Genomic DNA, 14,868 nt, shown 5'->3' with positions numbered 1-14,868 from the left:
ATACACATACACATGCATTTACATTTACATAATAATGAATTGATCTAAAGATATATATACACACACACACACGATCTAGAGGAAATATTAAAATATCCACAAAATTTTTAATAAACTATCATTCTGCTTTAACCATATTAATAGCAGGTAGAAAGGCTGAGAAAGTGTCATGAGGGTGGGGGGTTGTTGCCACTGTGGACCCCCATGGTGGTGGTGGAGATTCCACCACCGTGGGTAAGCCCACGGTGGGTGGTCTCCCACCACCGTGGGTGAGGTGGGATTTCCCACCATCGTGGGTGAGGTGGGATTTCCCACCACCGTGGGTGCCCACAATGGGTGAGAAAACTCCCCACCACCGTGGGTAACCATGACACCCAAATAAAATAGCATTGAAATGAAGTTGTAAGTTATGAACCTCTCTCCGTCGCAAATCTTTGACTCTCTTTGTGTCCATCTAGGATATGTCTTATGATTGGTGCAAGGGAAACCCAGCAGAAAGAAAAGAAGCATATCTTCCGCCACCAAATCTGGATCCCATTCCAGGTGCCCGAGAATCGATAGTAGCGAAGAAAGTAAAAAAATTAATACGCAGAAAACAATACTCCCAGACATAGATAAAAACAATGAATTATATTTTTGTTCGAATCCAAAATTCCAAATGTGCAGATTCAACCAAAATATGTTCTAACCCCCAAATATTTTTTGTTTCAAATACTTTTAAACAGAGATCAAACAAAAATTAACCCAACACAAGCCATGGATTGAAAACTTTTCGAGATAAATCATTAAACCCTCAATTTTTTTTATAATCTAAAAATCTGTAACCCCAAATAGACAAATAAACAACAAGTTGATTTCCTTCAATCAAGAATGAATTCTACATGCAATAAAATAAAGAAATCAAGAAATCTTATCTATACACTAACCGAAAAATCCAAGAGGTAGAAGTAAAATCCCTCCAGACAACCCCTGACTACGCAAGGCTTCACCAAATAACTTAATCCAACAAATCTAGCAAACCTCCATAACTCATTACTCTGTTTTTTTAATTATCAATTCCTTTGTTCATCTTAGATTTTTTTTCCCAAAACCAGAGAGTTTTCTCATGCACAGAAAGCCACCTTTTTTTTTCATGGCAAGAGCCTCCTCATATTTCCCCCAAAAAGCAGAATTAAAACATTTCCCAAATGTAAGGGCAGGTCCCCATGCAGTTGCTAAGCTTATTTTTGCTAGCAGCCACTGCTCAATATTTTTAGGAGCAATTTATATAGCTGGTGGCCCCATGGATATTTAATTTTACTGCTTATCTTTGTAGCAATTACCTTAAATTTTAGTTTTAGATGAAAAAATGTATGTAATAATTCTGGAGTAAATTTAGGAGAAAATATTGGAGGCAAATAAAAAGGAGGGAAAGAAATTTGTGGAGCCACATATCATTTTTCTCAATAAGCAATTGCTACTTATTTTCAGCCCCCCCTTTTTTTCAAAGCTTATTTTTAATTTCTAAGTAGTAGCTGCTCCACTAAAATAGGGAGAGATTCCAATTTATCCAATTCCCTTAAATAAAAATTTGCATAGGGACACATCAGCTGCTTAAATTTAAGCAGCCGCATGGGGACAGGGGGTAACTCCCCAATGTATGCGAGCGCTCAAAATTAATAAAGTCCATTAATTTCTTTTGTAACTCCCTTCATGCAAAAATAATTCAAAATCAATTAAATATAAATTACTTTTAAAAATTAATTTCTTGAGCACAATAAAATACCAAGTTAAATGCCTTAATTCCCAAATTAATTAATCAACAAGGATAAAAATTAATTTAATTTAATCTTGCACAATTTTAATCTTATTAATTAAATCATTAATACTAAATATTCAAGTACTATTTGATTATAAAATTAATCTTTTTCACAATAATATTTTTAATTAAACATTAACCAAACTCTAAGATGACAAACTGCAACTAACATAACACGAAGTCACAAGGACATGACTAACAAATAAAAAGCTAACTATGACCAGAAGGATACCTGAGAGGAAACTCATTTCATAGGAATCATGGTTATGACTAGGGTTTGACTGATAACTCCAATTACCACTTTACCATTGGGTTATAGAGCATGCTCAGACCTGAAGATTCAGGTGGAGTCACTCGGTACCTTCTATTGCATCACCAAGAAAATACGCATATATTTCTCCAACATATATAGGCACACCGGTGGAGGAGAGTCATGACATTTTGTGTCCCTCCGAAGTGGGTGATGGAAGATCATCCCCTCGCACCCCATATAGACTCGAACCCATACAAGAAAATGAACACAAGATATATACATAAAGTCGATATGACAATCCAAGGTTAGTACCTAATCATATAATCTAACATCTAAACATCCATAGAGATGAAATTCATAACCAACATCATATCCTAGAATCTCGATAAAAGTCATTACATTAGAGAGTATCACCCAGTCACATAAACAACAGGAGAAGTCAATCAGAGTCAAACTAGGTTAAACAAAGTCTGATCGAGGGAGGGGAATTACAAGCATAAATTTATTTGTATTAAGGATAAACTTATAAATGTTTACACATAGTTTTGTAACATTGATATCTAGGGCACAAGTATTTTTCCATAATTTTTATTGCATAGTTTATTTTTTATAAATTTTTGAAGTGAGATTAGCTATAATATAGACATAGGTTACTTTAATATTGCATATCATTTTTTTCTTGATCTAAATTAATTTATTTTTCAATAAAATAAGAACATCAATACCTAGAGGATAACTATTTTTTTAAATTTCTTTCTCTATTTTCTCATTTTTCCATGTGTGTGAAACAAAGAGCTTGATGTTCAATGAAAAACATGCCTTCACAACAAATAAAAAATAAATATAATAATCATATTAATATATTCAAATTATACTTTTTGGATGTTGCATACTTAAATAATTAGTAAATGACTTCATTTAATCCCCGAAAAGATAAAGCAATAGTGTTTTTTTGTTGGCATTTTAATAGGGGTAAAGGAAACTCCATTACAAGTATGGTTTAATACTAGAGGGGTTATGTCCAAGGGAATTTTCTCTAACCCTCTTTAATTAGAACCCTTTAGTTGGAACTCATAAAGGCTTAAATCATTAAATTTTCTAAAAAATGTATGATATCAAGCAAAAATTAAGATGCCCCAGAAGTGGGATGCACTATTATGGCAACATTGTACGAAAAGTGTATTTGTGTGAACTTGAATATACTAAACCAAGCATATGTTCAGTGGTTCATTTGGTTTATCAAGTCTCATAATATTTGAGCTCTCTTATAGAGTGCATATATGAATCATGATGTGGTATGTGTAGTTGCATACTTACCCATTTTGCTTGGACACATGGAGGATGTATTAAAGGAGATTGATATTTCATTAACTATTCATGGAGACTTTGTAATTCTATCATAATATTTACTTACTCAATAATACATTGAGTGTAGATGCTCAGAGGTTGCGGTGTTCCCTCTTAAAGGTTTTTCTAAGTTATATCTTGTGTAATTTGTAGTATGCATTTGATCTTTGTATTATGGTTATTATGTAAGATTTTATACATATTTTTCTTTCATAATATTATGTAGTAAATGGTTTGATCACCTTGGTAGTTTCCTAATAAATTTGATGGCATTGACAATTATAGAATCATTTGTTTGACTAAATACATACAACCTAAAGCTAATGGTGAACTTATAATGAATGACCCTAAAATTCAAGATATATATTTATTTGTTAAATAAATTTCTCAAGTATATAAAGATGACAAACCATGGAGAATTTTACTAATATATACACTTGTTACCTTTACTATTAAAGGGATTACTTGACTAGAAAAGATTTTCCTTGCATCATATTTACAAATTAGAGCCTCATGTCTTATTCAATCTCTATAAAATATGACAAAATTTATGTCATATTTTAAATTGGAAGGATTCTTCATTACAACATGAATTTGGCGGATTATTGATAGAGTTCACCTAGCCTGCTCAACGCTTCACTAAGTTGATGTTGCTCAATTCCATCAACTCACCAGGCCTAGTTTCTTTCTAGACCTTCAAGTCCCTTTCAATCTCTTCTAGGGCTTGATTCTTGACCTTACTAGAGTTTTTTCTTCAGGTGTTTTGGTTAGGAACCCTATCAATTCACTGTGCTTCTTAGGTGCTCAATTCTGGCCTCTTAGCCTCAACTTGTCATAATGACCTCCAATTGTTATGAGATGTTGCAGAGGTGTAATGAGGTCTTCTAACATGTTTTTAGTGCATATGGATTCCATTGGTGGGTTGCAACCTTTAGATTTCTTACCGGTTTCACAATCTTGCCCGAAAAAGGGCTACAAGGAATTAGGCCTAATTAGGCCTCCAAGACCAGTTTTCTAGGGCTTGGAGGAAAATGAATCAAAGAACCCCCAAACAAGTTTAGCTTTCCTTCAATGATACACCCATTCTGAAGATATTTTTGCGGTTTTAGGTCCTGGTCTAACCGTACAAGGTATGAACCCCAAAAATGGGGATTTGTAGGGTTTTAAAGGCCTTTAACCGGAAGAGAGTAGGCAAGTTGGGTTTTTGCTATCAAATGGATTTTTCAAGACTCCTCCCTGTACATACAAGTCTTCCCCAACTCCATGGACCCCTTCAAACTCAGAAATGATGATCTTACATTCACCCCTGCACTCCTTACCACCTTTTCACCTCTTTATCTCTAACTGGGTTGCTCCTAGACTCGCCTAGAATGAGGTGACAGTCATACCCAAACACTTCTTTAGCACTTGAACCTACATATTTACAATGTATAGGAGGTTTCCAACCATGCCCCAACTAGCCGTGATGGCAGCACGTGTGGGACTCATGGGGCAACCATATTTACAAGGAAATTGCTATTTACAAGCCAAAACTGGCTACTTGTGAATCAAATCACCAAAACAGTAGTAAATGCTAAATACAAAGATTGAAAATGAAAATCCTACTCTGCAACACACTATTAAACCTCAATCTATTATTGGATTCACGGATTCAATCCATTAAACCTTCAAAGAATGCAAAAATTGACAAAAACAATGAAAAGTGCAGTCCAAAATCTTGTATTTTGATTATTGCTTTCAAAATCCAAGTACACCAACCTTGGTAAACATGAAATATATGGTTTATATATCCTTCCCATGTGTGGAGTCCTTCCATGGTGTTGAGAAAGCCCTAGCTTCAACGTTGAACCAATTTCAGGACAAAAGTTGTCATGATAACTTTTTGCAACTTTGTGTTTTTTACATTTTTGATCTCTCCAACCTAAGAGACCCATTCCCAATCATCACATATGACATTTAAAACATTCCTGAGACCTATTTAACCCTCTCTAAGGCTTTTGTCAACATTTGACACTTTTGACCAACAAGAAGCCAAAAAACTACTCAAACACACCACTTACACAAAAATGCAAACCTAGGTAAAATGAACTCCACCTAGGCCTACATTGACAAATTACATACTCTTGGACCCTCCTGGAGTCCTTATTTACTACTGACTTGGCTAGGGTCAGTACAAGCCAAAATTTGTAAAAACAAGAAAAACTAGGACCTAGGTGCTCCTGCACCAATTATGTGAATCTCATTTCAAGGAAAACCATTTGTCATAATTTCTCCTAAGATAGCTTATCATTTATTTAAGGAAGGTGCTAAACAATTTCATGGCATATGAGATGTATCTTTTAGTAATGGTCTGCTTGGCTTGTTATCAAAGATCAATTTGACTTGAAAAATCATTCATGCAATTTTCACATTTAATGCATCCTTTGGCCCCATCTAGTTTAAATTTTAAATTCTGAACCTCAATCCTTATAATTTTTGCGATAATTAGTATTTTTTTTTTTGTCTTACCTACATTCCTTAGACTTCTTGAAATAAATATGTTGTTATATTCTTTAAAAAATGTCCTTAGTTCCTACCTCAATATTATTCAAAAAGATGAATTTAGTTGTAAGTATTAGGCCAAGTTTAGTTTACAAATTTGGAAGTCCAAAGTTTATTCAAATTCTCAAATACTTTCTTTAAAATATTACATTACAAATTTCTTAGTGGTGAGAGATTAAGAGGACTTCTTGTTCAACAAGTTAGATGCATTTTTCATGCCAATAAGACTACGGAATACTTATTTTGGAACTATATAATTGTCATTTATTATTTAGAAATATACTTTTTTTATTTGACCATCATCTAAGTTAGAAACATGTTTTATTTGGAACAGGTTTGAATAATCACATGGTTGTTGATTTAGTTAGACATGTTATCCTTCTATATTGATGGAGAATCAGATGTTTACCTATATTTTTTAATTCTTTTACTCATTCACAAATTGAAATAGGTTTGAAGAATAATGTGGTTGTTTATTCAATTAGACATGTTATCCTTTTTTATTTGTGGAGAATTAGAGATTCAACTATGTTTTCTAATCCTTTTAATCATTTGAAATTGTAACTCAAGGCTTTGCTCTAACAATAGATCTTTTAGAAAAAAATTTATCCTCTTAATTACAACTTATGCCAAATGATAACAAGGGGACTACTTACTAGCTAAAATAAATCAATTGTCAACTTGGTCTCCTCCAATTCAATTAGCAACTAATTACAAAATAATTTCATTCTAACCAATTTAGATAACATATATTCATGGAAAGCAACATATTTATAACAATTATCGATGTTTTATATCATTGTTGTAGTTATCCTTGTTGTTGATAATTCTACAAACTAATAAAGTCACTACCTTCTAATTGGATAGATCATTTTACTATTTTTCTAACTATAAATCAACTTGCATTCAATATATGATAACTTACTTTTTTTTAATATATTTATAATTTTTTTTAAATTATAAAACACCTTCCCATTCTCATAGATTTGATATTCTCTTATATTATTATTTTATCTACTATAAATCTTATTCAATATTCAAAATTTCTTTTGTGGACTACTACATTTTCATTGTAAATTCTACATTAAAAAAATGCCAACTAAAAATAAAGTATGTCACCAACTCTAAGAGACAAAGAAAAAAATTCCTATAATACCCTCTAATTGGGTTGGGACCAATAATAATAACACTTATTTTCATGTCTTTTAAATGAGACTAATTATTCCTAGTACTACTATTCGGCCATTTAAATAGAAATGCCAAAAAATGGTGTGACAAGTTTTTGGTCCCCCATGTCTTTCTACACTTACCCACATGGTATGCCTTAATCTATATTTAATTTTGACATTACCCATCTAGTGGGAATTTGTAGATGTCTATATTCTTCATTGACTTGTTTAATAGATGGAGCTTGTGTTTGCTATTTATGGGTTAGATATGTTGTTGGCATGAGTTTTATTGATTTTTTGGATACTTTTATTTGTGTAGATGATTAGATGTATTAGAATTTGTTGTAGTCATTTTCTTGTAGTCACATGAGTTTTTCCTTGATTGCAACGTGGGGCCTTTATTATCACTTGGATTTGATGCTCGTGTTCTTTGGATTGGTGTATCTCCTAGGTTTATTTCTATTATTCTCCATAGGTTGCATGTTGGGGTATGAGAGGAGTTTTTTCTTGTTATGGTGGCCACATTAGATGTTATTTTAAGTACCTTGATGGAGTATGAGAGCATGTTAGAGATTCATGTGGTTTCATAGATGGCTATGGTGATATACATATTGAATCAATTGACCCTTAATGCAATGTATCCAAGTGGGAGAACATTAATAAATTTGTTTGGTACACACATTGCACAATAAATAATTATTTTAATTATGTAAAATAAATATTTATTTGTGGTGAAAATTTTAGAGATGTGTTTAACTACCTTAAATCTTTATTTGGTCCACTTATAAACTTGTATGTGACATTAATTAGATATTTTATTTGTATGGTTTGTATATTATAAAAATATTTAATGTTGAGAAAACTTAGTACCAAAAAGTAAATTTGGGTCAATTGTTTTATGCATTCATAGTTTTCAAGCACATGGTTTTTCCAATAGTGTGTCCTACTTTTTGGCCAAAGTAGGACATTAAAATTAGCATTTTTACCAAATTTTTACTTTTCTATACCTATAGCAACTAAATTGTTAAGAAATTGAAGACGATGATATATATAATAATTTGTGTTTTTTTAATGTAACTTTTAATAATTTATTTTTATAGTTAACAATATTTTTAAAAAGTGATATTACTACAATATAGCATAACTTTATTTGTATTAAGGATAAATTTAGAATTGTTTAAACATAGTTTCATAACATTGATATATAGGGCATGAATGTTTTGTTGCATTATTTAATTTAAAAACAAATTTTGAAGTGAGATTACCTATAATTTAGACATAGGTTACTTTAGTATTGTGTATCCTTCTTTTTCATCTAAATTAACTTTTTTGAATTGAAATAAGAACATCAATACCTACAAGACAACTATTTTTTAAATTTTCACTCTCTTTTCCTATTTTTCCATGTGTGTGAAACAAAGAGCTTGATGTTCAATGAAAACCATGCATTTACAATAAATAAAAACAATATAATATTCAAATTAAATATATTCAAAATTATACTTTTTGGAGGTTGCATGCTTAGAAAATATAATTACTAAATGACTTCATTTGATCCCCCCAAAGATAAATAAAGAGTAGTTTTTTGTTAGCTTTTGATAGGTGTAGAGGAGACTCCATTGTAGGTATGATTTAATAGTGGAGGGTTATGTCCAAGGGAGATTGATCTAACCCTCTTTAATTAGAACCCTTTAGATGGAACCCCTAAAGTCTTAAATCATTAAATTTTCTAAAAAATGTGTGCTATCAAGAAAAAATTAGGATGTCCTAGAAGTGGAATGTACTATTCTAGTAACACTGTATGGAAATTGTACTTGTGTGAAATTGAATATACTAAATCAAGTGGATGTTTAATGGTTGGGGTTGTTTTATTAGGCTTCATAATATTTGAACTCTCTTATAGAGTGCATATATGAAGCATGGCATGAGATGTATAGTTGCATGGGTACCCATTTTGCTTGGACACATGGAGGGTATATTGAAGGACATTGATATTTCATAACTACTCTTGGAGACTTTGTAAGTGTATCATAGTATTTTATTACTCAATAATACATTGAGTGTAGATTCTTGGAGGCTGGGGTTTTCGCTTTTAAGGGTTTTTTCAAGGTATATCTTGTGTAATCTTGTAGTATGAATTTTATCTTTATATTATGGTTATTATGTAAGCTTGTATGGATATTTCTCTCTCATAATATTATATAGTTAATGGTTTGATCACCCAGATAGTTTCCTAATAAATATGATAGCATTGATGGTTGTAGAATCATTTGTTTGACTAATAAATATGATAGCATTGATGGTTGTAGAATCATGTGTATCCCAATTTCAAGAAAAAACCATTTTTCAAAATATTTCCTAAGCAAGCTTATCATTTATTTAAGAAATGTGTTAAAAAAATTAATTTTAGATGAGATTTCTCTTTGGTAACGGTCTTCTTGTCCTGCTATCAAAGATCAACTTGAATTGAACCTTAATTCATACAACTCTGACATTTAGTGCATCCTTTAGTCCCATCTAGTATAATTTTTAAATGATGGACCGCAATCCTTATGATTTTTTCAAGAATTAGCATTTGCTATCTTACCAAGATTCCTTCTTCCCATTCAAATAAATATATTGGTATCATCTTCCAAAAATTTGAGGCTTCTGGTACTATGGCTTCTTGTTTGTGAGGGGAGGTTTATTCCCTTGATTATTCCTCTGCTTAGTTGTTGTTAGATGTTTTCCTTTCAATAGACTACTCTTATTTCAGCATACTACTCTTATTGCTATTGTCTTAGCAGTTTTGTTGCTGATATGTAATTGTCATTGTAAACTATTTTTTTAATTTGCTTTATCCAATAAAAAAAAATCATCTTCCAAAAATTTCCTTAGATCCTACCTCAATATTAGTTAGATATATGAATTTAGATGTACGTATTGAGCCAAGTTTGAGTGTATAAATTTGGAAGTCCAAAGTTGAGTCAAATTCTTAAATGCTTTCTTGAAAAATATTGCATATAACAAAATTCTTAGTAGTTAGAGATTAAGTGGCCTTCTTCTTCAACTAAAAAAATTAATTTTTCATTTACTTTTAAGAAACACACTTTCTTTATTTGAGCATCATTTAAGTTGGAAAGAGGCTTTATTTGGAATAGGTTTGAATAATAATGTGGTTATTGTTTCAGTTAGACATGCTATCCTTCTATATTGATGGAGAATTAGACATTCACCTATGGTTTGTAATTCTATTATTCTTTGACAAATTGAAATAGGTTTGAAGAATAATACGGTCGTTGATTCAATTAGACATTTTATCCATTTATATTTATGGACATCTAGAGATTCAACTATGTTTTTTATTTATTTTAATCATTTGAAATTTGCTATTTCAAAGAATTTTTCTAATATTTTCTTTTAAGTTGCTTTGTTATACTCTTATTTACAAATTATGCCAAATAATATAAAAGGGACTAGGTAGTAGGTAAAACAAATTAATTTCCAACTCAGTCTCCTCCAATTCAACTAGCATGGAACTAGAAAAAAGTTTCAATCTAGCTAATTCAGATAGCTTATATTCATGAAAAACAACATATTCATAAGAATTGTTGTATGTCAACTAACAAGAAATTACAAAACAATTACAATCTAACCAATTTAAATAACATATATTCATAAAAAGCAACATATTCATAAAAATTTATGATATTTTCTATCGTTATTGTAGTCGTACTTATTGTTGGTAATGCGACAAAATGACTACCTTCTGATTGGTAATGCTACACAATAATAAATAACTACCTTCAAACTAATATTCTCTTTATCTTATTATTTTATTTACTATTTCTTATTTAATCTTCAAAATTTCTTTTCTAGACTACTACATTCCCATTGTAATTCTACTTTTATTCAATTAAAAAAAAAAAATTCTAACTGAAAATAAAATGTCAGCAACTCTAAGAGCACATAATCAAATCAACCAGAAAAACATCAAAAACATTCCTACGAACCCCTGTAAATGGGTCGGGACCAATAATAATAACACTGATTTTCATGAGACTAATTATTGCCGTTACTACTGCTCGGCCATTTAAATAGAAATGCCAAATCATTGTAGGACAACATTACGCATCTGAGATTTTTAATAAACATGATTCATCTTAATCTGCAAATGCTCATTTTAGCTGAAAATCTCTGAAGAATTGACTGGTATGAACTTGATGTAATAAAGCAATTAGTATCCAATTTGGAACAGTACTCAGTCTCAGATCCCGTTTGGGGACGTAAAATGATGATTGTACAGTAATATTTGTAGATTCACAGTCCAGACGTCATAAAAGTACTGGTTGAAAGCAATTTCTTGCCGTGAAATTTAAAGCAGTCCACTGTGCATACGTCTTTTGTTTCCGTTCGTGCGTATAAGACAATTTGATTACAAGATAACACCAAGAATACAGGACGACTGTACCATGGGATAAATTTGACGGTTGACCCCACCTGTCAGTTAAATTTTTGGTAGCACTTCACATGCTGCAGATGGATGGTTCAAGGCTTTACAGTACCAAATATGGTCTTCACATCACTTGATTAAGACCTTAGCAAAAAAATGAACGGCAATACGGGCATTTTGTTTGCGTTGTGGAGTGGAGTGGAGTGGCGTGTGAGGATAACGATTGTAAAAGGAAAAAAAGAAAAAACACTGCGATGAGATTGACCGTCAGTGATGGAGGGATCACTTACATTTCATATGACTGCATTTATGTGGACGTACATATCACGTGTGGACCAAAAGACTTCACACTTCCCGTGCTTACTACCAAATTTTTCACTATCAAATTTCATCCTTATGGGTGGTGTGTTTTGTGTTTCTCACAGATAACAAACAAGTTTTGTAGGCATTATTTAGGTAGTTTCCCCAGTTTTGGGGGAAAATATCTCCTCCGGCTTTATATTAGGGTACATAGCGGTTTATACGATGCCCTCTGGACAATGGGAGACCTGGCACTATGGGAGACCTGGCGCTATGGGTCTGTGGTGGTGCGGAGTTACTTGCGAAACACACATTGTGTGGGTAAATTTAATGTGGTACTGATGTGGGTTGGACTGAAAGGCCGGCTACTGCAGCGTTAATAAATATGAATAATGAATGTTCCTCCTATTGACCCACGAGTAATAGGACTCTCTCTTATTGAATGTTATCTATCAACTTTGATCTGTGTGTTTGTAGGGAGGGACCTATAGATGGGGTTTGTTGCATTCATTAGGAGGCAGGATGGGTGCTTATTTATATGCTCAGTGTATAAAACGGGATTTTCAGTAAGATGAGCTTAAGGGATTCGTACATTGGGGATGGTGGAGGGATCAGTAATTAGAGGCCTTGTGGGTGGCTTTTTTATAGTCTGTAGTCCAATTAATGGTGGAGTGCAGAAGGGGGAATGGAATGGAAAATGAGCTGAAATCAGTTGGGAGGCTTGAAAATGGTGAAGGTGAAGTTGAAGTCTTCGCTGAAAGCTGTTCAAATAGCTTTGTCGAAATTGAAGGGGAGCAAATTTTATGAAGAAGAGGAAGGAGCAGCAGAGACGAGATTTGCGGAGGCGGAGGCGGGAGAAGAGAAAGGGGAAACGGCGGAGTGTGATGAGTGGGATTCGATTCTTTCTCATTCTCTTAGGGTAAGCGACTCTGAAATTGAGGTAGATACGGAGAGGTTTACAGTAGAAGGTATTTACAAGAGCTTCAATTCGCTTTACATCGTTTCTGACATTAATTCAAGCACTGCACTGTCTGTGTTACCGGTTCAAGAAGGAGAATTTGAGAGGAGAAAAATATTGGATGGTCAGGGTAATCTCCTTTCAGATGAAGATAAGATCGATTGGGGTTTAAATGATTCGGAAGCAGAGGCGGAGGTGCAGTCCAGTACCGATATTTCTTTGTCCTTCTGGTCAGAGTCTCAATCGCAGTCGGAATCGAGCAGGTCTACGGATTTGGTAGCCGGCATTGTGAGAGATCTCAACACACAGCGCTTCTTTTTCTCACCGCGGATCTCTAATTCCAATTCTATTCTGGAGGAGGCCAAAGGGCAAAGACCAGAAAGCTCATCTCAAAGAAGAAGAAGATCAAGTCATCATAATGTCGTCATTAAGCCAGAGGCAAAGCCAGATCCAGAGGCGGAGGAGGAAGTGGAGGAGACAGAAGCAGACACAGACATAGAGGCAGAGGCAGAGGTAGAGGCAGGGGATTATTGTGGAAAATCAGTGACAGAAGAGTCTGATAATAATAGTGAACACGATAAATTTGTGAAAGAGAGTGTGGCGATTATGATGTATTCGACAGATCCGTACATAGATTTCAAGAAGTCAATGCTGGAGATGATAGAGGCGCACAATCTCAATATCCGAGACTGGTCTTCGTTGCAGGAGCTTCTGTGTTGTTATTTGAAGCTCAACCACAATACAGCACACAAATTCATTGTGGCCGCGTTTCTAGATCTACTCAACTATGCTGTTTCTAGTGCAAGCAATGCCGCTCAGATTCAACCCGAAGCCTGAACATTCATAGTCCCTTCCCAAAAAATTCATTACAGAACAGGGGGTATAAAAGAAAACTGAAGCTTTTGTACATTTAGCTGCTATCAGCTCTGATTTCAATGTTATTGTACATTTCTTAATCTGGCAACTGCTATTATTGCAGTTCGTAGTTCTTTGCCAATTTTCTTGTGTAATATATATAGTCTTTCCACTATTTCTACGCCCGCGAAATAAAAACCGTGAAAATTGAGCACCATGGATTTCTGTGCTGAATTCTGTAAGAGATTCTGGAACACTCACAGTGAATTCTACAGAATTAGTTTCGGCCAGAAATTATCTGACACAAGGACAAAATGTTCATTATTATGCATATATTTGTTGGGGAAAGTATAAAATGGCAAACTGTCTCAGACAATGCTATCTGTCTCCGGCAAAGATAATTGAATTGCCCAATGAAACGTAGCCATCGCTTTTGCTTTTCTGTAAATTTTGTTTTCCCTCCATTATCACTCTCCCGTTTTGTTTCGGTGCGTCTTCTTCCATGCCGTTACTTTCAATTCATCTGAATATGATCTGTTAGTGGGAATTTTGTGTTGCTTTATGCACTAGGATTGTTATTTTATCTCATCTCAACCTGATTTGTTTTCCGAAATTTTGTCCTGCTTTTACAATATAGGATTGCAATGGGAAAATCAGAAAAAACACAGAACATATCATGTGGGTGTATGATAAATGAAAACAGAAAAACGATAGAAATTTGTAGTTATTGTTGTTGTTTCTGGTTTTATTGTTTATAATTTTTTGTATAAATATTAGTGTAGAAAATTAATACATCAATAAAATTTATAAAAAATGGGATTTCAAATAGAATAATATGATACAAATAAAAGAATATGTTTTGTTCCGTTTTGCAACACCTTGTTGTAGTTGTTCTTAATCTTTATTTTATGCTTTCAAGATTCTTATCTTGAGGAGACATTGTACTGTACTATTTTTCTCTCATTAATATATGCACAACAAAAAACAAAAACAAAAAGAAGTATTGAAATATAAAGTACTACCATAAGTGAATGAAATTTTGGATAATCGAGTTATGTGGATTTTGCAATTATGTAAGAATTTGGGATAATTTTACAAGTTTGAAATTGATTCATGTAGTTCTCAATTCTTTTTCTTTGTGTAAATTTAATAATGATGTTAATTGATTTTTTGTACCTACAAAGTAAATTCAATTGATGTTATATATGCAATGGA

The 14,868-nt window shown here is 33.0% G+C and overlaps 1 protein-coding gene across 1 annotated transcript; it reads left to right on the top strand.

The window, feature by feature from the left end:
• The first annotated feature begins 11,982 nt into the window (after nucleotides 1–11,982).
• Nucleotides 11,983–14,029, top strand: LOC131034214 (transcription repressor OFP18). Its single transcript, XM_057965606.1, has one exon. It carries the CDS (start codon nucleotides 12,568–12,570, stop codon nucleotides 13,633–13,635), a length of 1,068 nt encoding a protein of 355 aa, XP_057821589.1. The 5' UTR covers nucleotides 11,983–12,567; the 3' UTR covers nucleotides 13,636–14,029.
• The last annotated feature ends 839 nt before the right edge of the window (nucleotides 14,030–14,868 follow it).

This window comes from Cryptomeria japonica, chromosome 3 (genome assembly GCF_030272615.1).
Source record: "Cryptomeria japonica chromosome 3, Sugi_1.0, whole genome shotgun sequence".
NCBI lineage: Eukaryota > Viridiplantae > Streptophyta > Pinopsida > Cupressales > Cupressaceae > Cryptomeria > Cryptomeria japonica.
This window is presented reverse-complemented; position numbering and strand designations above follow the sequence as displayed.

Excerpts from the sequence above, each read along its gene's own strand:
- LOC131034214 (XM_057965606.1), top strand. The coding sequence starts at position 12,568 with ATGGTGAAGGTGAAGTTGAAGTCTTCGCTGAAAGCTGTTCAAATAGCT.